This window comes from Protobothrops mucrosquamatus, unplaced genomic scaffold (assembly GCF_001527695.2).
Source record: "Protobothrops mucrosquamatus isolate PMUCROS unplaced genomic scaffold, P.Mucros_1.0 scaffold403, whole genome shotgun sequence".
NCBI classification, from domain to species: Eukaryota; Metazoa; Chordata; class Lepidosauria; order Squamata; family Viperidae; genus Protobothrops; species Protobothrops mucrosquamatus.
The window spans coordinates 1,458,581-1,486,020 of record NW_015386734.1 but is presented as its reverse complement, the minus strand read 5'-3'; the positions used below and the strand labels follow the sequence as shown (position 1 = coordinate 1,486,020).

At 37.1% G+C, this 27,440-nt stretch overlaps 2 protein-coding genes across 5 annotated transcripts in view; one reads left to right on the top strand and one right to left on the bottom strand.

Annotated features, from left to right (window-relative positions):
* AP4S1 (adaptor related protein complex 4 subunit sigma 1) lies at positions 1-27,139 on the bottom strand. 2 transcript variants are annotated; one of them, XM_015816145.1, is made up of 6 exons: positions 27,065-27,139; positions 12,516-12,693; positions 11,658-11,744; positions 9,745-9,813; positions 7,917-7,928; positions 1-352 (listed from the first exon to the last, which is right to left on the bottom strand). In XM_015816145.1, the coding sequence occupies exons 2-6, from the start codon at positions 12,651-12,653 to the stop codon at positions 224-226; spliced, it is 435 nt and encodes a 144-aa protein (XP_015671631.1). In that variant the 5' UTR covers positions 12,654-12,693; positions 27,065-27,139; the 3' UTR covers positions 1-223. The 2 variants fall into 2 exon arrangements, with proteins under 2 accessions (XP_015671631.1, XP_015671632.1); XM_015816146.1 differs by lacking the exon at positions 27,065-27,139 and adding an exon at positions 19,066-19,119.
* Positions 26,564-27,440, top strand: part of STRN3 (striatin 3) — a 46,527-nt gene continuing 45,650 nt past the window's right edge. For 2 of the 3 annotated variants that reach the window (XM_015816144.1, XM_015816143.2), the window contains exon 1: positions 26,737-26,930. In XM_015816144.1, coding sequence (XP_015671630.1) covers positions 26,889-26,930 — 42 coding nt within the window. In that variant the 5' untranslated portion in view covers positions 26,737-26,888. Of the gene's footprint in view, positions 26,931-27,440 lie in introns of all 3 variants that reach the window. The other variant, XM_029284172.1, reaches the window with a different exon arrangement.

Sequence of the window (27,440 nt, the reverse complement as noted above, 5' to 3'; positions counted from 1 at the left end):
AAGATTAATTTAATTCCTCAAGCAGATTACAAACTTCAAAAACATTTGGCATAGTAGTAAAAAATGTAATTTTACAGGAAGGTGATGAGAGCTAAACATTCACTTAAGTAATCTTTTAGCCTGAAAACAGTCATTCATAATTTGCCAAAAAACTCAAAAACAATCCTTTTTATTTGAAGAGTATTTTCAAATATGTACAATATTATTTTCTGGCTTGTTTCTTCTAGGTTTCTGCCATTTTATCAAGAACCAAAAGAGGTGCAAGAATTCTGGTTTTGTTGGTTTCTGCAATGCAACCATTTAGAACCATTTCATCCAAAATTATATGCACTCTGTCTAATTTGAACATGATCTGTATTCATATATCAAGTTAAGGTTTTGTGTTACTCCTTCAAGCAAAAAGTATGAACTAAATTGCAAAATACCATATTCATCAGTGCATTTATTTCATGTTTGGACAACTTAATTTAACTTTCTAATCAGATATTTCAATAGCTATGCCAAATTTATGACACCATGATTTATATTTCAATTTGAAATTTGCAGTTATAACTGAGTAAATGAATGAAAAGAGACTTAGAAACATGAAACAGTAAAAGCACACATTTGAAATGTCACTTACTACTGCAGACCTGAGATTCAGAAATACTTGATTTCATTTTTACAAAATCTAATGCAAAGGAGTCATTAACATTGTGCATTACAAAATCTAATGCAAAGGAGTCATTAACATTTTAAATCTTTAAATTATCCTAGTATATATTGTTTTTGTAATAATAATAGTGAGATGGCCATGTTGGTATTCAGAAATCTAATGTGCGCTTGTTCCCATTATTTTTTTTCAAACTGATATATTTTTAAAATATTCAGTATGACATTATAATATTCAGTATCTGATCTGCATAACAGTAACAAATAAGTGATAACAGCTTCTTCTTTGGTTCTTTTAAATATTTAATTTATTATCAATGTGCTTCAACCTAAAACATATTTTATCAAGGGAGGTAATGTGTGATGTTATATCACTTGCTACTGTCTTCTACAATAATCTCTACGTTACAAACTTGAATTTTATTCTGAATTAATTCTCATGGCTTTTCTCCAACAATCCCGAGAAATTATAATTTGAAAGAAATACTCAAAATTCTTTAATATTTGGCCTCTATCTTTTCTTGATCAGCAGCTTTCAGGGCTCTCTCTCTTGAGATTGGACTAAAGCAATTTGATGACAAGTATTAATGAGATGGCTTCCGTATTGAAAACGTTGTCTTAATTATGTACCTAATTATGCATGCATTCTACTAAGAGTCAAACATTCTTGACTTTCAAGTCTTGAGTTGTATTATGAAAACTGCCCAATTGGTTTAGAAAGGAGAGTTTTGTATTTCTATTTAAAACTAGTGAATGAGTTTATTTAATGTATTGTGTGGGCATAGAATGCTGTTTGTCATAAAAAGCTAATTACACAAATAATTCAGGTATTTCAATACTGCTAATTCAGCTGTCAGAAATCTAATAAATGCTACCATTTCCTGGGGGGGGGGCGGTGTAGGAAACCAGAAGGATCATTTGATAGGGCTCCAAAACACGACAAAGCTTTAGGATTTGATTTGATATATACAGTATATTCCATTTTACAGTTCAAAGTTTGAAAAAGCATCTGGAGAGGTAGCTGGAAGCTGATATGAAGGAAACCCTAAGAGGTTTCCTCATCATACCATCATGATGTGAGCTAACCACACCCTGCTAAGCAGCATTCCACAACTTCATTCCACCAGCAAGTATTTCATCTGCTCTTGACAACCAAGTGGCTATAACTTCCTCTTCATTCTCTCAATCTACTTTTGCTCATCTTGTTCTAAGTGAACGCTAGAGCAACTAACTGGCTTTTTTATTTTTATTTATTTATTCAGGTGCTGCGCACATTCTCCTTAAGAATATGGGTTTAAAAGATGATTATTTTGCCCCATTTTACTTAACAATGAAATTAAAATTAGCATTTTTCTAGCAAAAAGAGATTGGCATCAATTTCATCAGGGATATGTATTTAATGGATAGGAACTGGCTTCGATAATACATACTACTTTATATAAAATGTTGAGAAATGAAATAGATTACTATTCTTCCCTATTATAATGGGACTCAGCATGATAACACAAATCATTGCCATGAGTGTATGGTTGATCTAAAATTGTGTTCAGGTCTGTATCTAAATGATGTGATCTGAAAGGAACCCTGTTAAGAACTTTTCAAGTGTGCTTTGTCTATATATCAATTTAATACCTCTGATTTTGTGTACCTTGATCTCCTTATATGTCAGTACAATCAAACAAGCCTTCATCTGGCAATGTAACAGTTGGTGCAGTCACCAGAATGGTTATTTCAGTCATGAAAGGATAGTTCTTCCTTTAGCAAACATCATTGAAATGTTTGCACTTGAACAAAACATATTAGATGCCTACTATGGAGTAGCAAGCTTGGTTTTTGCTACTGATTACTTTGTGTATCTGCTTCTCTTACCTATGAGTCATATATATATTTTAACTCTAACTCAATTCTTCCCTTCAAATGCTCTAACAAGCTTTTGTGCAATGTGCGGTGACATGTTTATTGCAAGTAAACAGTGTCTAGCTGTTTAGCTGTCTAGGTACAGAATTGCACTGTAGTGAACAGCTCCCAATCACAAAATCAAGATATTTAGGTTTCAATTTCAAAAAGAAATGTTTTTCCCCACAAGCATTTAATTCATTTCAGATACGAATTTGCTGTAGCAGAATAGTCATTTAAACTATAGAAATTCAGATTAGGCTTAACTATCATCCTCCAAGTCATTCCTGCTATATAAAAAATTAGGGCTTTGAAGTGTTCCTATAATTTTTTTGAATAAATATTTCTTTCCTAAATCAGTTGCATTATTCCAAAGAATTTTCTTCTAACATTTTCAGGCACAAAGCGGTGAGCTTGTCAAATATTAATGTAATAAAGAACTCTTTAATTCCATTCTATGGAGAAAAAGGGTCATATCCCAGCAATTTACCAAGACTTTATCTTATTTTACATTTTGTTATACTGGAAAGTTCTTTTTTAAATAAAAGAAAAAATAGTTGCTACTTCCTTTTCCTAAGATGTTTTCCAACTTTTTTGTTAACCTGTTTTATGCTTTCAAATCAATCTTGACTCCTGGTGGCTGCTTGGACAAATCCCTGCAAATTTCTTGGCAAGTTTTTTTAGAGGTGGTTTGCCCATAACTTTCTCCTAGATTTAAAAGAAAAGTAACTGGCCCAATATCACCCAGCTAGTTTCATGCCTAAGGCAGGAATTGAACTCTCTGTCTCCTGGTTTCTAGACTGGGTTTTAATCATCACATCAAATTACCCTGGAATCCCCTGGTAAGTTTTCAAACCAAGTACAAACCTGGAATAATACTGTTATGCTTTCAGGGCATGCCAGTATTTCCACCTGCATAGATAAAGCCTAATTCCTAATAAACTTCCCCTATTAAAAAATCCTGCAGGCCTGAAGGTTGCATAATTTCCTTACCCAAAATCAATCACTCAAAAAGCTAAAAATGTTTTAATTGTTGAAATTAAGTTACTATGCATGCTCTTGTCTTGTCTTTTTCCCCCCCAAAAAAATGTCTGCAGTAAGTGTGCATGGGTTTTTTTAGTTATAAAGTATTTCTGTGATGCTAGTACTGGTATTTACAGACTACAGGCATGTCAATGACTAGGATGGAACACTATGTAATCAGGTTTTGGAAGGAACAGGGTGCAACGGAAAAGATAGCAAGTGCCAGTGAGAAGGAGGGCATAGAAAGAATGATGGGCAAAGGAGACGACAGGATGATCTGAACAAACTGGAAAAGTATCTTCTGAGAAGGACAGTAAAGAAGTCTTCTTGGTTGTCTGATCTGTCACATGGGAAACTGAGTTTGCCAGGGCCATGAATCATCTATGTCAGTGTTTCTCAACCTTGACAATTTTAAGGCATGTGGACTTCAACTCCCAGAATTCCACAGCCAGCATTGCTGGCTGTGGAATTCTGGGAGTTGAAGTCCACATGCCTTAAAATTGTCAAGGTTGAGAAACACTGATCTATGTCTTGGTTCCTATTACATCATATGGCCAGGAAAATGGAGAAAACTGGAAGCTTTCAGAAGAGTAGCAGCTGTGTGGAGATGCCAAGAAATAGGTTCCAGAGCAACTGCAATAAAACAGAATTCCACTGGACTCAATCTGAAGTTGATGGCAAATGAAAGATTCTGACAGTTAGTATGGAAAATTGGCTACAAACATTTAGAAAGATTGTGGGAAATGTGAAAGAACTGATTTTTGGAAGGACAGGGCTCACAAATGAGAACTGATGAGTTAAGGAATTTTGCGCTGTCAAGTTGGTGTGCGGATGTGTGGAATGGATGAGAAAATAGGATTCTGATTGCTGATTGCTACTTGTCTACCTTTATTTGTGAATGAGAATGTGATAGGTTGGCTGCTTCATTTGGAACTAGGTCAATAGGGGCAACGGAACCTTCCTGTATGGGGAAACAAATTCCCACCCAAGGAGGGAATGATAGAAGGCGCCAAGCTGGCTATGACATGACAAGAGAAATGTGCAATTTTATTTCAGTCCCAGGTTTAGGTATCTCTGTTTCCTCATGGTGATTTGCTTGACTGATCACCTTGGCCACCTGATAAAATGCTCACAAGGCAGTTGCTACTTGTGCCAAATCTTGCCAGATGACTTAGACAATTTGGGATTCTTTTGAGCTTCTAGAGTTAGAGGCAGCAGGGGAAAAACCCATGTCAGGATCTCTGATCTTGCTTCATGTCCTGTTTGGCTCACTGTGGCTAGTGAGGGGCATATGACTAGATGTGGGAGATGATTAATGACTCTTTCAAGGAGAGGGTAATGGCCTCTGCCTTGAAGGAAATGGTGATGTACACCCTGCTGAAGAACCCATCTCTTGATATAACTGTATTAAAAAACTTTCACCTAATTTCTCTTTTGGGGAAAAACTGTTGCAGAAAGTGTTGGCACTATAGTTACAGTGGAATTTCCCATATTTATGGTTTTGGGAAATTTCAGTCTGCCTTCTGGTGAGGGGGTCTGAGGTAGATCAGGAGTTCATAGCCACCATGACAGTGCTAGGCCTATCCCAGGTCATCCAGAGCCCGACATGGGATAGCGGTCACACACCTGATCTGGTTTTCTTTCATAGCAATGACAAAGTGAGCTGGGGGAGCTCTCTGTGGCTCCTCTATCATGGTTAGATCATGCCCTGGTAACAAAGAGATAGCACCTAAGGAACATTCAGAGAAAAGAGGGAGGAGCCTGTAACTGGGTAACAGGCAGAGAAAGAATTTGCCATAACTAATCAGAAATAAAAAGAGATGACAAGAGATTTGTACTTTCAGATTTGCAAGATTCTGTTAAAGTAGCCTTACAATAAAGTAGAATTAGATCATCGTTGTGATTTCTTTCTAGTCTACATGGGACATTGACATATGCCAGATTTAATGTGGGTCCTGTGAAGATGCTTGGGGAACAATCTTGCCCTGATATCTGTGAAAGGTTTAAACCTGTGCCTGAAGAAGTGGGCAAGGTCCTTATAACTGTAAGCCTGGTCACCTGCTCGTTAGATCCATGCCCCTCCTGGGTGGCAAAGGTTGCCAAGAGGGAGATATATGTGTGGGTTCTATTGGAGATGAATTCAATCTTGAGGGAACTCCAAGATCTATCACTTGAACTGTCAATGAAAAAAAAAAGGCATAGTGTTTCTATGCAAACTCCAGTTATGTTATCTCAGTTCCTTTAATTTCAGTGGTGCAATTTAGGGGCACACTTGGAATACTGCATCCAGTTTTGGTCACCGCGATGTAAAAAAGATGTTGAGACTCTAGAAAGAGTACAGAGAAGAACAACAAAGATGATTAGGGGACTGGAGGCTAAAACATATAAGGAACGGTTGCTGGAATTGGGTATGTCTAGTTTAATGAAGAGAAGGATGAGGGGGGACATGATAGCAGTGTTCCAATATCTCAGGGTCTGCCACAAAGAAGAGGGAGTCAAGCTATTCTCCAAAGCGCCTGAAGGCAAGACAAGAAGCAATGGATGGAAACTAACCAAAGAGAGAAGCAACCTAGAACTAAGGAGAAACTTCCTGACAGTTAGAACAATTAACCAGTGGAACAACCTGCCTCCAGAAGCGGTGAATGCTCCAACACTGGAAGTTTTTAAGAAGAGACTGGACAGCCATTTGTCCGAAATGGTATAGGGTTTTCTGCTTGAGCAGGGGGTTGGACTTGATGACCTCCAAGGTCCCTTCCAACTTCTTTTTTATTATTATTATTATTATTATTATTATTATTATTATTATTATTATTATTATTATTATTATTATTATTATTATTATTATTATTATTATTATTATGCTGATGTTGCAAAAATAGCAATCACACATTAAGAAACCTTCCAACATGCATTGCAAATCACCTGGAGATTTATGTCTACATTCAGATTCATCTTTTTTCAATCCCTGGTTTAGGTGAATATTTTAGAATATGAGAACTAGTCATCATGCAAATACTGTAATTATTTTATTATTACCATTTAAGAAAGTGTCCACTATGCTTTTTTGGTCCTTCAGAATTAAAATAATGAAAAGATAGTAGAAATAACAAGGTTAAACAACAAATGCAATTTCTCAAAATGCAGCACCCAAAGGATTTTAAACAACTGGGTTAGTTTAAAAATCAGCACAGCATGATATTATTAAAGGCATGGTAGAAAAAAAACCTTTCCTGCTCTTCAAACTCAAGGAATGGAGACAAATAAATCCCTTTTAGGGGCAAGTTGAACTGGAATAACTTTCTAAAGGTGGGAACTAGCTCCAAGCCCCGGGGGAAAAACACTCCTTCAAAGGAATAAGAATAAGTATCACGCACAATAAAATGTGTGTATGTTGTCTTCTCCCAGATTTATTTGCTCACAAGTTGAGATCTAGTTATTGGGTTCTTCATATTGTCTAGCTCAATCACTGTAATCCTGTTGGTTTTTCACACACCCATGCACTGATTACCTAGCCTAATAACAAAATGTCTACAGGAAAACCATCAAGCTCAGAGAACATCAAGAACCCAACAGTTCAACACTGAATGACATATATTCTCTAGTAAGTATATGTTCTATTGAGAGCTAGATATTAGGCACTATTCTGAGTCCCCCAGTCCTCCATGATGAAAATCCAGTGTCACACAAAGATAAAGCCTTTTAAGTGGTGATGATCCACCTTTGAGCAGACTTCCAAGGAACATATTAGAAGGAAGGGTTCACATGATGTTAACTTGCTATCATTTTGGTACCATGCAACCTCTTTATTTTCCTAGTTTTATTTAACATTGGTAACTTTTAAAGCTTAAATTGACAATAGCCTTCATTAACTAGAGTTTATACAGTAGTGTGCTGATTTTCTATTGCTTTTTTATTTTTATTTTTTTATTTTATTTTTATTTTTATTTTTATTTTTATTTTATTTTTATTTTTATTTTTATTTTTATTATTGCTTTGTACTTCATACATTTTTATATATTACTCCCAAAATTCAAATTTGGAGTTTGTAGATTTCAAGCTAATTCCTAAAATGGTTAATGCTCAGTTGATTAAAAAGTTGGTTAAAAAGAAGGGATAAAGCATCAATATCCCAATATCTATAATCATACCACCTTTCTTTTGTGTAAAATCTCTGTGACCTTTACCAAGTTACCCCAATTTTAACACTCACATATTTTATATTGGTGCAATATCTGGTGCAATAAGTTATAGCTTTAATTCAGCTGTTTGCCAAGTAGTGTGCTATAGGCAAGGAAGAGCAAGAACATAAAAAAGAATAAATAGACCGGTGGAATAAAAAAGGATACATCTAATTCACTCTGAAAAAAATAATAAAAAAAAATTAGCAAGAGGACAGAGCTATTATGGTTTTGCTATTTTTTTTCTAAAATTGATTTGTATATTATTATGCAAGCATAGGGACTCCTAAAGTCCTTCAAAGTTTTCAATCTAGCAGAAATTCTTTTTCAAGATAAATAAATATGACATTTTTAATCATTTTTTTTCTGCTACCACTTCCAGTGACCCCAAAAGCTCACCTCTTGTCATTTCTTCCAATGGAATGGAACAGTTATTTTTATTATTCAAGTAAAAGTTGAATCTCAGAATGCTGACTATGTTTAAACCCAGAGGGCATAATTGATCCCAAAGGCATGTTATGCTGTTTCCCCAACTTAACAACTGCAACTGATTTTTGAGGATAAGTGGATAATGAGGAAGATGATGGATGCAAGAGGAAAATCAAATTCTGAAAGAAAAAGTGGATGGGACTTAAGGAAATGTCTATGGAGATTCTCAGTCATCCAGGTCATAGTTATCCTAAAGGTGCTTTTTCAAGAGGCAACTGGACTTTCTTGTTTTTCTTTATAGACATTTTGCTTCTCATCCAAGAAGCTTCTTGGATGAGAAGCGAAACGTCTTCAAAGAAAAACAAGAAAGTCCAGTTGCCTCGTGCAAAAGCATCTTTGGGATGACTTAAGGAAATGGTGAGTTTTACTTCCAAGTTCTGCTTTAAACACATTCATTTTCCATTTGCCTAATTGTGAACATTCTACAACCCCAAATGGTTATTTTCTAAATCAAATGTTCTACCTCTATCACAGCATTAAAAAGAACTCAGAAGCTAATGTTTTTTTTAAGTTTATATTTGTTAATGTGTTCTACAGAAGTGAGCTGCTAAAAACATTATATTTTGCCCATGTCAGTCTGCATGTCAAAGATTATTATATGCAAAATGCATTACATAAAGTCAGCAGTCATATAAGGAAGTACCTTATACACTTACAGTAATTTGAAAATCTGCAAATTTCATTCAAAATCTTCCCCTACTATTATATACTTTGTGATTATAGATCATTTAGCAGAGAATAGACAATCCACAATGTGTTCTCTTAAAAATACTACAATCACATTAGTGATAGCAATCTACAGGAATTGGTCTTGCTTCCCAGTTTGTTAAACTCAGAAAGGATAAAAAGTTGAATAGACTATATTTTACATAGTCTATTTCAGTGCTTCTCAAACTTGCCAGCTAAGTGGACTTCAACTCCCAGAATTTCCTAGCCAGTATACCACTTCTGAGTTAAAATTGTATTTAAAAGATCTGTTAATAGTTTAGAGAGATTTGGGCATATGTGGATGGAACCCAAATCCTCACTTTTATGAAATTGTAAACCTGATACTGTTAATTAATCGGCCAATAAATTCACAGAAATGTTAACATGGAAAAGCTATTACTTTCCCTAATAATGTCCTAACATTATTTTTGATTACCTAAAGCATTAAGGTAATGCATTAAACATTACTTAAGGTATAGGGCATTTCTCATGCACAAACTGCATTATGCATAAACAGCATTCTCCAAAAGTGAATCATGGAAAAAGCTTGCTTGGATGGCAATTGAGGCACATACACTGCACAGCTGATAGAGCATACTCATGTTTTGTAGGTCATGATCTAATGATGAAGGTTGGACAGCCGAGTGGTAGTGTGCACTATGCATAACCTAAAAACGTTTCTATATTCATGACTGTTCCCCATATATTTCATTAGTCTTATGGCCTATACACAGAAATACTACCTGGCTTTCAAGCTGACTGTTCACAGTACAATTACATTTGCTAAATTCATACTTACCACTCTGCTGAAATACTTGTCCAAAACCTCAACAAAATTATGAATCAGTTCAAATACAGCCATCTCATTCTGAAATTAAGTTCAAAATATACTTTAAAAAGGAACAATAGACAGGTGTGCTAATAAGTTTTCTTTGTTTACAACAGCTTACTGTACTGATGTAATATAGTAATTATAAATGAGAAGCTTTGCCCATCTTCGATATTGGCTGTGCATCAACTGCCGCTCCTGAATGAGATTCCCCAGTGGTCAAAAGAAAACAGTGCCCCAATTCTCCCTTAAATTATGCATCTGCTGTACTAGCAAAATAAAGTAAAATGATACATTGTGCAAATGGAATACCAGTCTACCACACTGCAATGAATTTCACTGCAGAGAACACTGTGAGCAAGTTGATTACACCCTATACCAGTGATGGCGAACCTTTTAGAGACCGAGTGCCCAAACTGTAACCCAAAACCCACTTATGCATCGTCGGGTGCCAGGTGGGTGTGGCCCATTGGATGGGCGTGGCTGCGGTGGTAACAGCAGACTGGGTGGGACTAAAAAGTTCAATCAATCAATTCCAACTTTGCAAGATCTTTTTTTTTCCTGTGAGAAGTTAAATTGACTGATTGATTGAACCTTTTTTTTTGTACACAGCGGTGGAGGCCTAAAGCGAAAAGGTTTTATAAAACCCAACTGAAGGCCTAGGACTGAGGCGACAGTGCGCATGTCCACAGAGAGGGCTCTGAGTGCCGCCTCTGGCACCCGTGCCATAGGTTCGCCACCAATGCCCTATACATTGACACTGGCATTGATGTTTTAGTTCATGATTCCTGTTTCTAGCCTTGGGTTTTTCTCAAAGATTTTCCTTATTATAAATACATTTTATTTTACTCAGGATTCATCTATATATTTATACAGTAATGAGAACAACACATTTCAGATGCATGTACAGTAAAAACGGTATCTGGGAAAGAAGAGGTAGACTATTTTCATGAGGGCCTGAAGATACAGAATAATTGATCTGCTAAGAGAAATGAGAGCCAATCAAACCAATACATGGTGATGTAAGGCTGCTACAACTCTCAGAAGCTAGCTTGTGTGTGTCATATGAATTCATAGCATTCAGTTTAGAGATCTAGCTAAATCTATCATCATCATTACAAAAACTCATGCCAGCCTTTTGATCTTTAATGTACCACAGAATTTTTAATTTGTTCCAGGGGACCAATACTGCTATCTGCTGGAATGTTTCTTGTAGCTTGTAATAGTCTTCTTTTTAGTCTTCAGATTAAATAACAGTGTGAAAATTTGGACTTGTGTCTAGTTTTGATTCTAGGATATGATAGAGAATAGAGAGCAAGAGAAGTGGAACTGAGAATATCTTGTGTTACATCTAAGATCCATATTAAAAAAAAAAACACCTAAAAAATACAATTTTCATTGTGATTGAAAACTTTCTACAGTTCTGAAGCAAAGAGCAATTTCAGTCTTTCTTTAGACTGGCTATCTTATTTTTTTTGTAGTTCCCCTTCTCTCACAGTATCAGTGTATTTTTATTAGCAAAGCACAACAAACTGTCTGTACAGTTTGGGGGCAAGCTCTAAACCAGAGAAAATAAGTAGATTAAATCACCACAGGGCTTGCCAGCTTTGAAACCCGCACATCTCACCAAATATATATTAAAAAGGCCAAAATATTTCTATTTCATTCCTCTGATGATGTCATAGCATTGCTACCACGTTCTTGTGTTCCTTGGGGGCCAGCTCCCAAAGTTGTCTGTCCAGAATTTATGTAGTGAACAGCAGCAGCAGAAGCATTGGATGACATATGAACATCAGGACAAAGAAGTATCAACAAGTAAATTTTATGTAAAAAGGGTCTTCAGGATATATCTATATTTATAGATTAAAAAAGTTAAAACATACCTCTGTTTCATTGATTCCAACTACTATGAAAAGCGCAGCATACTGTCTATAGACCAACTTAAAATCTTTATACTCAAGAAAGGAGCACTAAAGGGAAACAGAAAGTAAAAGATGTAAATTGATATAAAATACTTAGATTTGTAGATATGTATTAACAATAATTTGTCCGATTTTTTTATTTTATCACAAGACTATATAATTGCACAACATGCCAATATAAAATCAACTGCAGAATTATTCAGTGTGACGAGTGAAGTCAGTCACCCTTAGAATCAAATCATATATCATAAGTCATACATTGTATTCATACTTGAGTATAGAAAAATGCTGAAAAAAGGGTGCAATAAGACTGTAGCATTGTTCCCCTCCTGCATTATGTCAGTAAAAAAGAAAAACCTACATTCCTTACAAAATGTTGATCACTACTCTGTCACATTTAATAAAATAATTAAAATTCAAAAGACATACAAATTTCTGAATAATTTAATAACAATTATTTTTATCTGTGTCTAAATAGATCATTCAATCATATTTTGTGCATGCCTCTAAGACATAAATCAGGAATAATCTGATCATGGCTTGTGCTCTGGTCTAAATAACTTCACAAGGTATATAGCTTGTTATTGAATGATTTCTGTTTTTCCTAACTAATTGTTGTGTTTTACACATTTGTATGTATAAATAAAGCCAACCAGCCATAGATCTGGCAGAATTACATGAATTTTGGCCTTCAAGCATCTGATAAAGACAATGGAAAATACATTAAAAATTCTGATACCATAAAAACTACATTAACATTTATAACATTTCGAAACTCTGGTCCAATTCATCAGATGCATAAAAGTCATAGTTACATACTTGCTCCTTTGTACGAGAAAGGCACTGCTTGATTACTTCAGCTTCCAGAACTGTCCGTTTATGAAGGTCCATGTATTCATAATAGCGGGAAAGCCTCGTTTGACCTTGTTTATTCACCATCAGGAAAAATTTGATCATGGCTTGTGCTTCGGTCTAAATAACTTCATAAGGTAAAATGCTTGAAAGAGAAATCAGAAACTCAGAATTATCAGCACTGTCAGAAATGAACTGAATGAACGTATTAAGAGCAAACAATGAATCAGGAACAAAATTTTACAGTCCGTAGACTACAGTAAGGGCCAAGTAATTAGGTTTTGGAAGCTGCACAAAGTACTCCAAGCTAGTAGAAGACATGTGAAGACCTAGAAAAGCTGGAGTTTTAGATAAGCTAGGTTCAAATAACATTATCTCTTAAATACATGGCTAGCAAATTAATTATAACAGATATTTTCCAACATGAAGCCTTTTTCCTTCAGTGGATTTCCAGCAAAGAGATATGGCTATCAATCTCAGGGAAGAAATTGCATCATCAAAATTACTATGAAAGAATAGTATTTTGCAGAAAATTGAAGGACTAGAAATAAAAATTATGAGAAACAATTTTATTAAAGATTGCAATCAGAAAAAGTAAAAAATAATACAAACCACAAAAAATATTAAAAGAAAAAATAAAAGTGTGTAAAAGAAAAAAGAAAAGAAAAAATTATATAAAGAAGCAACCTTCCTCTTCATCATGTATAAACAATGTTAGTAAGTTATCACCATCTGTTAAAATACAACAAATGTTCTCTTCTTCCCATATCTCATGTCTTAACTATAAACAAAATCCAAACTCTGTATCATTTATTTCTTAACAGCAAAAGTCCATTAAGGGTTATAGATATACTTCATATCTCTTTTAAACTTGATCAAATAAGTCAACTCTATATTCCTTCCCTGAATTTTTAACAATCTTAGTTTTTTATCCTTCAAATAATCTCCTATAACTTGATTTGTTTTTATTTTTTCTTTGTCCTTTCTCAGAGAATCCTTCAAAACTTTAACAGATCTCTTTTGTACATCCAGTGAAAACAGTTATCCAAATCACTTTTCTAATTTGATATGTCATCTTTAAGTATTACGACACCGGCCAGTTTAATTTGTATGTCCAGCATGTTATCTTTTTTCATATTGTTCATGTAACTTCTCATATTTAAATACACATTCAAATCAATTTCAGTATAGCTTGACTGTGTTCCATGACATCATTAACACACCATCTATGGTGTTAGATATTCTTAAAATTAATTTCTGAATTCATTATTCAAAAATATCCCTTAAAGCAGCCAGTGTTAAGGAATCATACTCCATTCTTTGTTAACAAGTCCAATTGAAATATTCTTCTTTAATTGCAGTCTTTAATTTCTCTTAGTTCCCTCTAGTGCCCAACTTTCAAAGTCCCGTTCTATCATTTTTCCCCCAAAGAATCCAGCATTGACAGTTTCTACAAGAAGGATTTTTATAATTAATTTCAATTTTTTTATTTCAAATCCAACTGGACCTTTAGCCTATTTTTAACTTTCCAGAATCAATGTTCTAAACTCTCTTTTGCTATTTATTAAAGTCATATTTAAAACTTTTTTCACTAAGGAGAAGGAAACACATCCAGTGAATATAATAAAAGCTTTTCATTGTGAAGGTTCTTAATATTTCAAAAGCAGGGCAGAACAATCCCAAAGGTGATTAAGAAATGGAGCTCAATCAAGTTTTTTGTATCTAAAGGTTGCATTACAAGTGTGAGCTTAGATGGAATCCCTTAATTCCCAGCCATTCAACTCATAAGATGACTGCAAAAACCAGGTTCCTACAGTCTACTTATGATGAATTGCTGACCAGAATATATTCAGGCAATCTCAGAACCTCTCCTTTCTCCAGAGAGATTTCTCCAGCCAGGATCTTGCATATGGCCACTGATCTCTAGCATCATGACTGCTGTCCCACTTTGGCAGGGATGTTTAGGTCACCATGGCTTCCCTGGAAGGCCTCTCCTTTATTGCTACCACACTATTTGATTAGGTTAATGGGAGGTTTGGGAAAGTAACTGTCACTATAAGTGATGCTCAGGTGGTTGCAAGAGTACAAAGAATAACTATACATGTTACCTGTTAGTAAAAGATGTTTGTATTTATGACGTAATTTTTGACAATTCTATGGCATCTTCCCATTTTTTTTGTTCTCTAAATTCATCAATGAGCAAATACAAATTCAGTTTAGGACTATACCATTTTAATGCCAAAGATGATGAAAAAGGGGCAGTACTGAGCTAATGCACAGATAAGTCATTTGAGATTCTGGAATATAAAATTGTAATAGCTTTCAGAACATGACTGACATGGAGAAAATTTAGGCCAGCTCTTGAAATGACCTGAAAATATCCCTCTGCCACTTTTACCCAATTTCTACCTTGGAGTAATAGAAGAAACATGCTTTCCCAGGTCTAATTTACTGGGAGCCTTATCTGTTGGAGTCATCACCCAGCTCAGACTGAAGGTAAGAAAAGGATGACACAACATCAGGTTTCTGACACTAAACTGGAATTAATCATGAGGAGTGTACAGAATTTGAATCAGGACCCTTATCAGATAAAGAAAAATATATTGCACAAATCAATTAAAACACATATTACTGAAAACTAAACATTGTATATAAAACTAAGATTAAAAACAGATTCACAATGCAAAACACTAGCAAGTTAATTTTCTTTTACCCTGGCTCTGGTAAAAGAAAAACACAAATTAGTTTTCTCTAATGTTTCTATAAACTGAGCATCTCAAATGAGAATGTATTTTTTTCTTGCTGTTATCCATTTTGATTCCTTTGGCAGGTTTATCTGGAGAAGGACTCCAAAGGATAATTTTTTTGCTGTTCATGCTTTACCCAGCTTGATTTTAAAACTCCAGTTTTGTACTGGAAAATCGGTTAAGCAAGGGTTAAAGATGTTAGCCAGGGAATAAGATGTATTGTTTACACTGCTGACCACAACCTAAGTAATTTTATCATGAGCAATCTCTGGTATGTAAGGAATGAACACTCCAGAACTCAGACTGCCTGACTGGTACAGTCCTATTCTAATCAACATTTAGAGATATTTGAATCAGCCAATGCAGAGCAATGAAAAAAATACTGCATTAATCAGCAGCTATGAACAGCTATAATGGATAGTTAATAAGGATCATCAAGTCAACTCATGGTGACTTTCTGGATAATTCCTTGCCATTTTATTTTAGTTATAACCTCTTCAAACAGTATTCCAGTAATTACTTTCATCCTATCCAATGACCTTATGCATTGCCTCTCTCTTCCTTTCCTTAAGCTATAACTTAAGGAAACCATGTTTCTCAATCTTGGCAAATTTAAGTGATTTGAACTTAAGTCCCAGGATTCTCCAATCAGCTGGTTCTTCTGAAGATACTATTGCCATCTATATATTTATACATTACCCAAAGAATTCTGGGCTATTGAGAAGTTTAAATTCAAATGCCTAATTCAGTAATAAATAAATAGTATTTAAATTTTGACACTGCCTGAAATAAAATTGTTAGTCTCAAAAAGAATTGTGACTGCCATAAATTAATACTGCCATAAATTAAATTAATACTATAGTGTTCTCCTATAGTGTTTTCTTCAACTCAATAACAAACTTTTTTGTTTCCACATAGAAGTAAGATGCTATGTTCAATGCCTTATAATTCTAGTGACTTGAATAGATGTATTCTAACATGCTTTGGGTTTTAAGATATTGTTTAACTATTCTAGCTGTGTGGGGTAATTAAGCTAATTCTATATCTCTCAGCATCTTACAATACTGGGCCACCAAAAATGAGCAGCAGAATCCTACATATCTATTCAGAAGCAAGCTGCACTGACTTTATTGAAACATACCCTTGGGCATGTACGCATGAACTGGCCAAGTGCTAAATGGCTGATCCTAGTCACAAAAAGGACTTCTTCTACTCTACTATTTTTGAAGTCTCTGCCATATTACAAGCTGTTTTTTGTAATACTTAATTTTGCTGGTAGAGAAGCAGCACTGGAAAACAGTGTAGTATTGTTAAAAGTATAGCTATTGGGTCAATTTATATTGTGTATTTTTATAAAATGGTCTTCCTGTTATCCATCTCTGAGAAGAGCAGCTATCTAAAGGAATCCAACAAGTCTATTCAGTGACATAAATATATAGAAATATACTGTGTATGACATTAATAAAATTTGATTTGTATAGAAAATGTAATTCTTGGGACAGCTATTTCCAAATGTTGTTTTTCTAGACATATACTCTTTCATGTGGAAAATACTCTTCTGTCTATGAGTATGAACATTTGTTTCCTTTTCTCCAACTATCTCTCAACTATCAATATTGGCTTAAAGGAAAGCTAGAAATCTCTCTCAATTTGTAAAATGGAACACTACTTACAAGTATTGAATCTTGAGTAAGTCCAATATATTTTCCTTCTGGCATTTTGGCACCCTTTATCTGATTGTTAGTAAACTATGTGGGAGTATAGCAAGTGTTAATTAACGTTAAAAAGTATTCACTTTAAATAAATATGGATTCTATTGCACAGGAAGATATTATCCACCCACCACCCATATCCCCCCCCCACACAATCCTGTTGTATGTTTCCTATAGAGAAGCTAAATTTTCCAAGATCCGGGGATAGCACTGTAGAGTTATTATCCATTCTACATAAATGCATATTCAACTACATAAATACATGCTCAAATTTTCCTGTTCCACAACCTTTTCCTGTCAAACTGGCTTTACAGGTTCTGCAAATTTCAGAGCCTAATTTCTGATGGTACAACTTGCCCTCCCACAGTGGAAATGATAGTTTTTTAAAAAATTACGTCCCCAGTAGATCCAAAATTTGCTCCAGAAGTTTGGGGAAATTTTTGAAATGGTTTTGGGTGTGTGCAGACTATTGAAGGAAGTAAAGGGTAAAGGAGAGGAAGTCCCATTGTGCAAGCAGAGACCTGCTTGAATTTTTTCAAGTTTCAGAGACTAAAAAAACCAGTACTTATTTATATAACTATATATCTCTACATTTAAAGAGAGATCAAGGATTAAAAATACAATCTATTTCTCAGGAATGTGCTACTTTTCAAAAGTTTTCAGAATTAAATCTGACTAGCATAAGGTAAAATCAGTTTCAGCGTGCCAGTGACTTGTAGTGGAATTGGCCAGAGAAACTTCTACTTTGAAATGAATTACAATGTTCTATTTCAACAATTTGATATAACTCCAATCTGTTCTGATCAAATGCAGTAAATTGTTGTGGCTAATGCCAAGGGTTATAAAGAAAGTAACTCCCACTAGTCAACAAAAAGTAGTGTACAACCTATGGACCCATGCTCTCCCGTGAAAATTTAGAATAAAAAATGTTGTTGATGATGTACAGCACAAGTGCGATACAACTAGAAACAAAATACTGTGGCAAACTATTGAATATTAAAGTTGCAAAAGAAGTACACATTTCTTCTCTCTGTGTATGTGCCTTCAAATCAATACTGACTCCTGGGAACTGCCTGGATAAGTCCCTGTAATTTTGTGTGAGTATATTTACACACCGATCTGCATAACTGGCAGCTACAATAATAAGATGTGAGACCAAAGGAGTAATATATGTCTACTCATGTAGAACTGTATTAGGGTAGTGGAGAATAATCATTCCTATGTTTTTCCTACATCTTCATGAGACATAGAAACTAAAGTCACCACAATCTGTTGTACTGTCAGATCTATGCTGAAGCTTTTTCTCTCTCTATCCCTTGCCTATTGATAGCTGAATACTGGATTTCTTCATAGGGACTTTATTTCTATGAAACACTGCCATTGTGTAAACTAACAATGTTGCTCTTATCTACACATGAAAGTATAGTTTTTGTTCTAAATGCAAAATTTAATTATGAACCTGGTTATGGATATCTGAATGTTCTATTAATTTCAGCTTAAACAATGCCTTGGAAACTATTTGTGTAGCAGCAAACGCGTGCCCTTTAAAAATAAAATAACCAGAGACAATGAGTGGACCAGTGACCAGATCGAAAAGTCGAATGCAGAGTCGACCGGTGATATAAAAGAACTCCCAGCAACCTTGCTTTTATGCTCTGACGATGTCGGCAGTGTTGGCCGACGAAAGCTTAGCACTTGTATTAAACAGTTTGTGGTTTAATGCTATCCTGGTGTTCAAACTTATTTGTTTTTATCATATACATACATACATACATACATACATACATACATACATACATGCGTGTATATATATAAAACACTTGGACATATCAAGAAATTAACCTGGGACCTTTGGCATAAAAAACAGCTGTTTTACTATTAAATCACAGAATCTCCCCGTAAGTAATAGGGCTGACAGGGTGTCTAAAAAAAATCATAATTGTCTCTTAGAAGAGGAGGTGCTACTAACACCTTTGAAAGTCTTAAGAAATTTCTCCTAGAAAAAAAATCGTCTAGAGAAATAAATAGGGATGAAAACTGAAAACAAAATGAACTTACGGTATAAGCTCTTAGGGCACCTATAAAAACTCCACAATTGTTTCCACATCTCCAAGATGCCCTTTTAAAATACAGAAAGAAAATTAAAAGATGTTAAGGGGAGGGAGAGAACTCATAATTTAAGAATTTCCAACATCTCATAAAATTCAGAGCAGAAAAACCCTTTTTTTCATTAAACTATTTCCCTTAGTCCTTATCATTGGCAAAGCCTGATAAACTAGTTCAATATTTGGACATATTTTTAATTTAACGTAAAGAGCTGCAATCCACTGTATTAGTTTCTTTTTGTCTAATTGTAAGCAGAAAAATGGCTGAATTGTGATTAGCTTACTTTTGATGCAACCCAGCAGTCATTAAGGAGACTGGGTCTATAAAGTGATTAAAGATCTGATCCCAACTTGATTATAAGGACAAGAAGGATGAGGGGGGACATGATAGCAGTGTTCCAATATCTCAGGGGCTGCCACAAAGAAGAGGGAGTCAAGCTATTCTCCAAAGCACCTGAAGGCAAGACAAGAAGCAACGGATAGAAACTAATCAAGGAGAGAAGCAACCTAGAACTAAGGAGAAACTTCCTGACAGTTAGAACAATCAACCAGTGGAACAACCTGACTCCAGAAGCGGTGAATGCTCCAACACTGGAAGTTTTAAAGAAGAGACTGGACAGCCATTTGTCCGAAATGATATAGGGTTTCCTGCCTGAGCAGGGGGTTGGACTAGATGACCTCTAAGGTCCCTTCCAACTTTATTATTATTATTATTATTATTATTATTATTATTATTATTATTATTATTAGTAGTAGTAGTAGTAGTAGTAGTAGTAGTAGTATTGATTATATAGGGGGAAAAAGAAAGAAAAAAATAAAGGGACCACCTTCTCTCAATCCATAATAGGAAACATGATACCAGACTAATGTTTGTGTGGCTATCATCTTGCCATTCCATTCATTCTTATTTAAATGTTACCAATAATCATATTATTATTATTATTATTATTATTATTATTATTTTAAGAAATAGATATTTTAATTACTTAAGAAATTTAAAAAAAAACTTCATGAAGTTTTTTTCTGATGTTTGGAAAAGGATCCAGTTTCAATTCATGAATATTTAATACTGTTGAATCAGATGTTGCAATGATTGAAAATCAGATTAATGTATGTTTGTCAAAAGGAATAGAAATAAACAGAGAATGGAACAGTTCACAGACCCAGTAGAATGATCTGAGAATGCATGAAACTGTCATCTTTTAAAGCTAAGTAAATCTGGAAAAAGTCAATGCATTGATGGGAAGGAAACTAAGAAATTTACATATATTTTGGATTCTACAAGGAAAATGTAGAGGATACAGTACAATCTTGTAACTGATTCGGATACCAACCCCAAAAATGTAGTTTCTGAGAGATTTGGAAGTATGTATAATAATGCTAATAACTAATAATGAAAATTAGTTTACCTGGAAACAAAGGATTTAATTCTATAAATTGACGCTATTTTCTATTCTTTTATGATCAGAAAAGTTGTTTGCAATGATGATTGATGGAGAAGAAAATCTGCAACTTGCAGGGATTAGATGGAAATTAAAACGTCTACCAATTTCATTCTTCCATGACAGATACTATTGCATCCAGGCATAACCCTTTTATCATTAAAACTAAAAAAAAAAAAGTTACACCCATTCAAAAATTTAGCAGGATTGATATTTATTGAAAGCTGTTACAATCTTGGGTAATGATGAAATGGAGGTTAAATCTTAATCTGAAATGTTTCCTCTAAAATATGTTTTCAGCAGAAAGACTGGTTAAAGGAATATGAAAACTAAAAATAATGAGTGAGAACGTGAGCATGGGATACTTATCTTTCCGTCAGCCATTATACAGTATCAGTTTCTGAGAGCATCATCTCTGGATAACAGAGACCTCACTAATTAAGATCTTCATTTTGAATTAAGATTGTATATAGTCGTTAAATACAACACTGCAGTTATTTCTCTTGTTATTAACAAGTACATCTAGCCTTCTAATTTTTTTACTTAATCCTTTTTAAGACCATTGATGCTAATAACCATTGCAAAATCCTATAGAAATGGACCTGAGCAGTTAATGATGTCTTATGAAAGTACTTCTTTGCTTTCTTTGAAATCTGCTATCTGTCGGTTTTAATTAGTACTTTGTTGAAGTACTGCTTTTGAGAGCCAGCACGGTGTAGTGGTTAATACGCTGAACTAAAGCAAGGGACACAGGTTCTAATCCTCCCTTAGGCGCAGAAGCCATCTGGCTCACCTAGGGCCAGTCATTCACTCTCTAATTAGCATCAGGCTTTCCAGAAGCTGGCTGAAAACAAAACGCCTCATCACATCATGTACTGAAAGTTTCGTTATGTGAAATGAAGTGACTGTATTTCCAAAATCTGGCTGGATGAGAAATAGGAATTATCCAACACTGAGATCTATTCAGCTTCTTTCTGGTAGTGCATTTGTCACAATTCTATGGTGAGGAGATAGTGTGGCAGTTGTATGCCACAAAACTTGTAGTTAGGAAGTGGCTCTTCCACAAGTGGCCTAATATGAAACTGTATTTATGAAACTGAGCCTTGAGGATAAGCTGCTGCTGGTACTGTACCGTATACTGTACCATACTTCCAGATGCACAGCAGCATCCCTAGCTCCATTCAGTTGCCCAGATCCCACCCGAAGCAAGGGATTATAGCAGAGTTCCCCAACCTTTCGGGGTTGGCGGCCCGGAGCAGGGGAGGGGGGAAAGGCATGGTTTTGTGGGGAGGGGAACACATGCATGCATGTATGCGCACCACACGAACACCTGTTGCTTGCGTGAGTGAGGCCGTGAGTGCTTGGGCGAGTAGGACCGCAAATGCCCACGATGCTCACACGAGTGGGGCCGCGAATGCCTGCAACGCTCACAGAGACACTTACATGAGTGGGGTTGCAAATGCGCGTGACACTCACAAGAGCTGAGCCACGAACACCCATGGTGCTCGCGGTGATGCTCACACAAGTGGGGCTGCGAAGGTCTGTGACGCTCGCGTGAGTGGGGCCACAACTCCTGCAATGCTCGCTCAAGTGAGGCCACAAACACTTGTGACGCTCACAAGAGTGGGGCCACAAACACCCACAACACTCACATGCACTGGCCAGCCATTCATGCAGCCCGGTGGCCAATAATTTGGGGACCCCTGGATTACAGAGTTGTAAAAGAAAAATAGTCTGTTACTATTATTGCATGGCTTACTATATACAAAAGAGAGATTTTTTTGTACATTGTTTCCAAGCAATTTATACATTTATAAACAAAGAATGTAAAATATAGTTAACAGTAAAATATTTTGAGAACAATTTTTGTTTACTTTTATGTGACATGATTTAATGAGGGCATACTTTTTCATTTTAATTTAGTTTATGTGCTGTTTCCATTACAGAACAAGACATTTGGGAATAAAAAGGAATCAAGATCACAAAAGAATGCTCTAAGAACTATTATTAATCTATAGAAGTAGCAATAGTATGGAACATTAACCCTCTTTGAAGAGTCCCAAGAAGAGACGGAGAACCCTATCAAACCAAAAGGACAGATTATCTCCCAGCCACCAAATGCCATAGTAGTTGAACTCTGCATTTTCCCCAAACTTGTGTCCAGAATCCCTAATGGGATATAGAAGAACTCCTTTTTTCAAAATGTATTGAAGGACAAAGGGACCTTGCTTTGAGGAATTAGCTCTCCGAGAGGCAGATTTGGGAAGGAAACAGGAAATCCTTATGGGCAGCATCTTACTTAGAAGTTTAAAGTATCTCATTTTTGGATTGTAGAAAGAACATAAATTGTAATCTGCAAAGTAAAGCTAAAGGGTTTGATTCTCCTAAGTTTTAGCTCAATATTGATTTAACAAAGGATTAGAGGTATTTCACTTGGAACCAAGGAAACACTTTAACAAACTGCTGCATTCCAGTGTTTTTGATAATTTCTGGTTTTTTTCATATTTGATTTCTGATTTTAAAAATTTTAACATTTAAAAAAACAGACTAGGAAAGTGTTTTTTTATTTTTTGATAGTTTGCCTTTAATTAAATGCATCAATGATGCATTCATGCTCAGATAAATAAGGGAAAGGGCAAACTTTAGAAATAGAGGTCCTGATTTTGACTTTGGGGCAGAGGAAGCTTGATTTTACCGAAGGGCTATGAGAAGAAGCTACAACAGCAAAAAGTGATAAAGATCTATTATTGTCAGTCGCAGTCAGCCAGAAGTTGTAAAATGTTCCTGTATGTAGCTTACAGCTTATATATGGGTTACAAAGATGACTGAATAGATTATCAAACGATAAAGCTCTTCACTACAGCTCTAATTTTATTTTAAATATTATGATGGATTTTCCATAGCTGATCTCTAGAGATTGCCCAGAAACTTCTACCTATTTATCAAGAGATAAGTTATCATCTCTTAATATAATTTCATATTCATCACAGTAATTTGATACTAGGCTCATTCTCCAGTTTCTATTTGCTGTCCTACTTTGGATGATAGTATAATAATAATAACTCCAGCGTCAAAATCAAAGCATGCTTATGTCCTAGAGCTGGGTATATGTGTTGTGCGTGTGATGAGTGAGGAAGCCTCCCCATCCACCCAAGCTGGTCAGCTGTAGACATATGAGGAATGAAACTGCAATGCTAAGAATCTGTTGCTGGCCCAATCCATCATCAGTGACACAAAGCAAGTGATCTGAATGAACAGCTACAGTGGAAGACTATATACTGAGAAATCAGTTCTTGCCTTCTGAAGTGAGGTACTGTGCAATGAAGCAAACAAAGGACTCCTATGCTGTTATAAAACAGCAATGTAAGTTCCGTTCTGAAGTCAGGTAATAATCTTTTATTCCTTCTACTTTCCCACAGAGATAAGGAAGAATTACATATAGTCAGAATTAGATGCCTGTACCAGAAATGCTTTTGTTCTTAACTTCTCCTGCCATTTTTAAATAGTTTCCTGCATGAGGAAAATTTCATCCTAAAGGGGGAAAACATTTTTACAACATATTCAAATGACGATTACCTTTATTTACTGAGATTTTGTTATCTCACCTTTATTTGTATGACTAAAGACAACATACATAATACTCCCTCCCCATATTTTCCTCACAACTGTATGTATGTAGTTGGGCTGAGAGCGAATGACTGGCTCAGACATCCACCTGGCTTCTGTGTCTGAGGGAGAACCAGAGCTCACTTTTCCAGTTTCTAGATTTGTATCCTGCCTTTCTTTTCAGAAGCTCAAGGTAGCGTACCGAATACTCTCCCCTTCTCTTTGTAACAAATGACACATTTTTAAAACCGGTATGGCTTCTCTGTTGCTGCACCTGTCCTTTGCAACAGCCTTCAGTGTAAAATCCAGATGGCCCCAAAACTATTAGCCTTCTGTAAGGCTGTAAAGACTTGACTTTTCATTTAGATGTTAGGGCCAGAATATTAATGAAGCTCAATATGTGCATTTTGGTACTGGGAATTCTTGTGAGGTCCCTTGATTATTGTATTATCATTATTATCATTTCTAATTGAATTTTTCTTCATTTTATATTGGTTTAATTTTTAAAAAATGAACTATATCAACCATCCAGAGCTACTAGTATAAAATAGGCAACCATGTAGATTATCTAAACCCCAAAATATTGTGCTGAGAAGTGAATGATCCGTTCACATGGTTTCTAGAGCTGAGAGAGACCATCCCAAGTATTTTCAGTCTTAAATACTTAACGACTAACAACTAAAGTGTAATTAAATTTATATCTACTAATGTTCCAGTTATTTGTGGAATTCATTAAGCCCTGAATTTCCGTTAAGTGTAAATTCACCAGGACTAAGCAACTTTGCACCAGTTTAACAGTACCATAGAATATGACAATGAATCTAAATGACAAAAAAATCTAATTCAGATTTCACCTCTGCCATGAATTTATTATGGGACCTTTGACATACCAATGACTCTTAATGCTGTCAATTACAATACTGTACTGGGAAATAACTATTGAACCAAGATTCTTGAAAGGCTTATAAATCAAAGTAACATATCAGTACTAAATACGTCTAGGATTTTTTTAAATACAAAAACCCGGAGCATCTCCTTAACTGTAATCCTCTGCTTCTCCTCTACGTGCATTTAAAAGTGATTTCTATACACTACCTCATAGAGTCATTGTACAAATAAAAGTCAAGCAGCAGTTAAAGAATAAGGCGTGCAAGATTTAGAGCAAGGCTTTTCAACCAGTGGTACGGGTACCACCTGTGGTACATTGGCACCTGGCAGGTGGTACGCGACCATCCTAGAAAAGTGGTAGTGAGGGAGGGGAATGAGCTGAACTGGTGGCAGCACCACACAAGCCTGAGCGAGAGACGGCTGCAGCTGCAGGGCTGTCAGGGCTCAGTGGAAGCACCAGGATCAGCGCTTCTTCGGGACTGTCAGGGCTCAGTGGAAGCGCCAAGATCAGTGCCAGGCTCCAGCTGGAGCTCGGCACTGATCCTGGCATTTCCGAGCCCAGAAGAAGCACCGATCAGCTGGAATGTTGCAGCATCTCCAGGGTCTTATGATTTACATTCAGATGCTTGGCAACTGATTCATATTTATGACGGTCACAATGTCCCAGGGTCATGTGAAATGACCAAAACCTGCTGCAACCACCCAGATGGGGGGAATAAAAACCAAACACCCCCACACACCACCCCCGCTGCCAATCCTCAACAGAAATGCTCACAACAATGAAAACCTCGGACAGGAGGAGGAGCACCGCCGGGCGGGCAGGCAGGTGTCTTGCTCGGCTGTGCCTTGGGGGGCACTTTTTTCAGTGCCATTGTAACTTCGAACAGTCACTAAGCAAACTGTTGTAAGTGGAGGACTACCTGTACTTTATCACTTTTTTGGGGGGGGGTCATCAAGTTTTTGACACCTTGCTAGGCGATTGGTGGTACTCGGATGTTGCCATATCCTAAAAGTGGTACGATGGGTGAAAAGGTTGAAAAGCCTTGATTTAGAGAGCGGAAGCCCTCTTGATTTTCCTCCTGAATATCGTGCTATCCGAGAAAAAACAAGTGTGAATGAGTGAAAGAATGAAATACAGAATATAAAACAGAAGCCACCAAATGCACAGGAACCTCTTCCGTCTCCCGTCCAGGATTTTTTCAGACGCGAGCGCATGCGCAGAGTAAGGCGGCAGCGGCGCCGGAGGCGGGGGGGGGGCAGAGCAAGGCGGTTGCTGTTACCCAGCATGCTCGGCGTACCCCCTCCCCTTGGGTGGGTGAGTGAATCTGGCCGGTGGATGATGGAGCGGAGGCTGTAATGGCGGCCGGCGGCAACCGCGATAGAGGCGGCTCGGGTGTAGCTGGACTCTGACACCCGGCTACTCCTCTACGCCGCTGGGACTTCCTCCCTGGGCCGGACACTCCCCCTCCCCGAGAGCACCGCTGAGGACTCGGCCGGACACACTAGGCGGGAAGAGGAAGAGGGGAGGACTCCTCAACAGACAATGGACGAACATCCCGGCGCCGGAGGGGGGATCATGGCGGGGGCTACCCCGCGACCTCAACAGCAGCCACTGCCGCCCATTGGAGGCAACGTTAATTCCCAGCTGCTCAACCAGGGCTGCGTGGGGTCTAACAGCGGCGGCGGCGGCGGGAGTCTCCCGTCCCAGCAGCAGTCTCAAGGTCCAGCGGCGGCTCAGGAAGCGGCGGGGCCCGGGAGCGGTTCGGAGCTGTCCCGGCCCCAGCACTACACTATCCCGGGAATCCTGCACTACATCCAGCACGAGTGGGCCCGCTTCGAGATGGAGCGCGCTCACTGGGAGGTGGAAAGGGCCGAGCTTCAGGTAGGATGAAGCCGGGTTCCGGGCGGGCGAGAGGGACACAATGAGAAAGTGGCTGAGTTGAGCCCGGGGCCGTCTTAAGGCGACGACGGGGACTTTGCCGATACGGGGAAAGGTGGGCGCGGAGGAGAAGGTACCTGCGTGTGGCGGGTCCGGCGAGGCGTGGCGCGGTGCGGCGGGCGTCACTCGGCACGTCCCCCTCGGTGCTCTTCGGGTTGGGCTGCTTTCCCCGGGGCAGCCATTTTGGTTTCTAGCATGGCGCCCGCCTGGCTCGGGCCTGTCAAGAGAGTTGGGAGAGGAGGGCTCCCGTCTTCTCCTCGCCCGGTCGGTCCCAGATATGACACCCTGGCTCTGCCGGCGTGGGACTGCGCCTTGACAGTTATTCTCGCGCTGGGTCCGTCCCTGCTTTTGCCAGAGCTGCAGGAATGTCGAAGCCGGCTGGACACCTCGGGGAGTTTTCGCGGCCTAAGAAAAAGAGTCATATAAACGCAACGATCCGGTCACACGCGTATT

What these genes read in the sequence shown, in the direction of transcription:
- AP4S1 (XM_015816145.1), bottom strand. Translation starts at nt 12,653, where the DNA reads ATGATCAAATTTTTCCTGATGGTGAATAAACAAGGTCAAACGAGGCTT. An exon ending in TTTCTCGTACAAAGGAGCAA is followed by an intron (nt 11,745 to 12,515) that starts GTATGTAACTAT and finishes GTTTCCCTTTAG; the next exon opens with TGCTCCTTTCTTGAGTATAA. An exon ending in TTGGAATCAATGAAACAGAG is followed by an intron (nt 9,814 to 11,657) that starts GTATGTTTTAAC and finishes ACTTAATTTCAG; the next exon opens with AATGAGATGGCTGTATTTGA.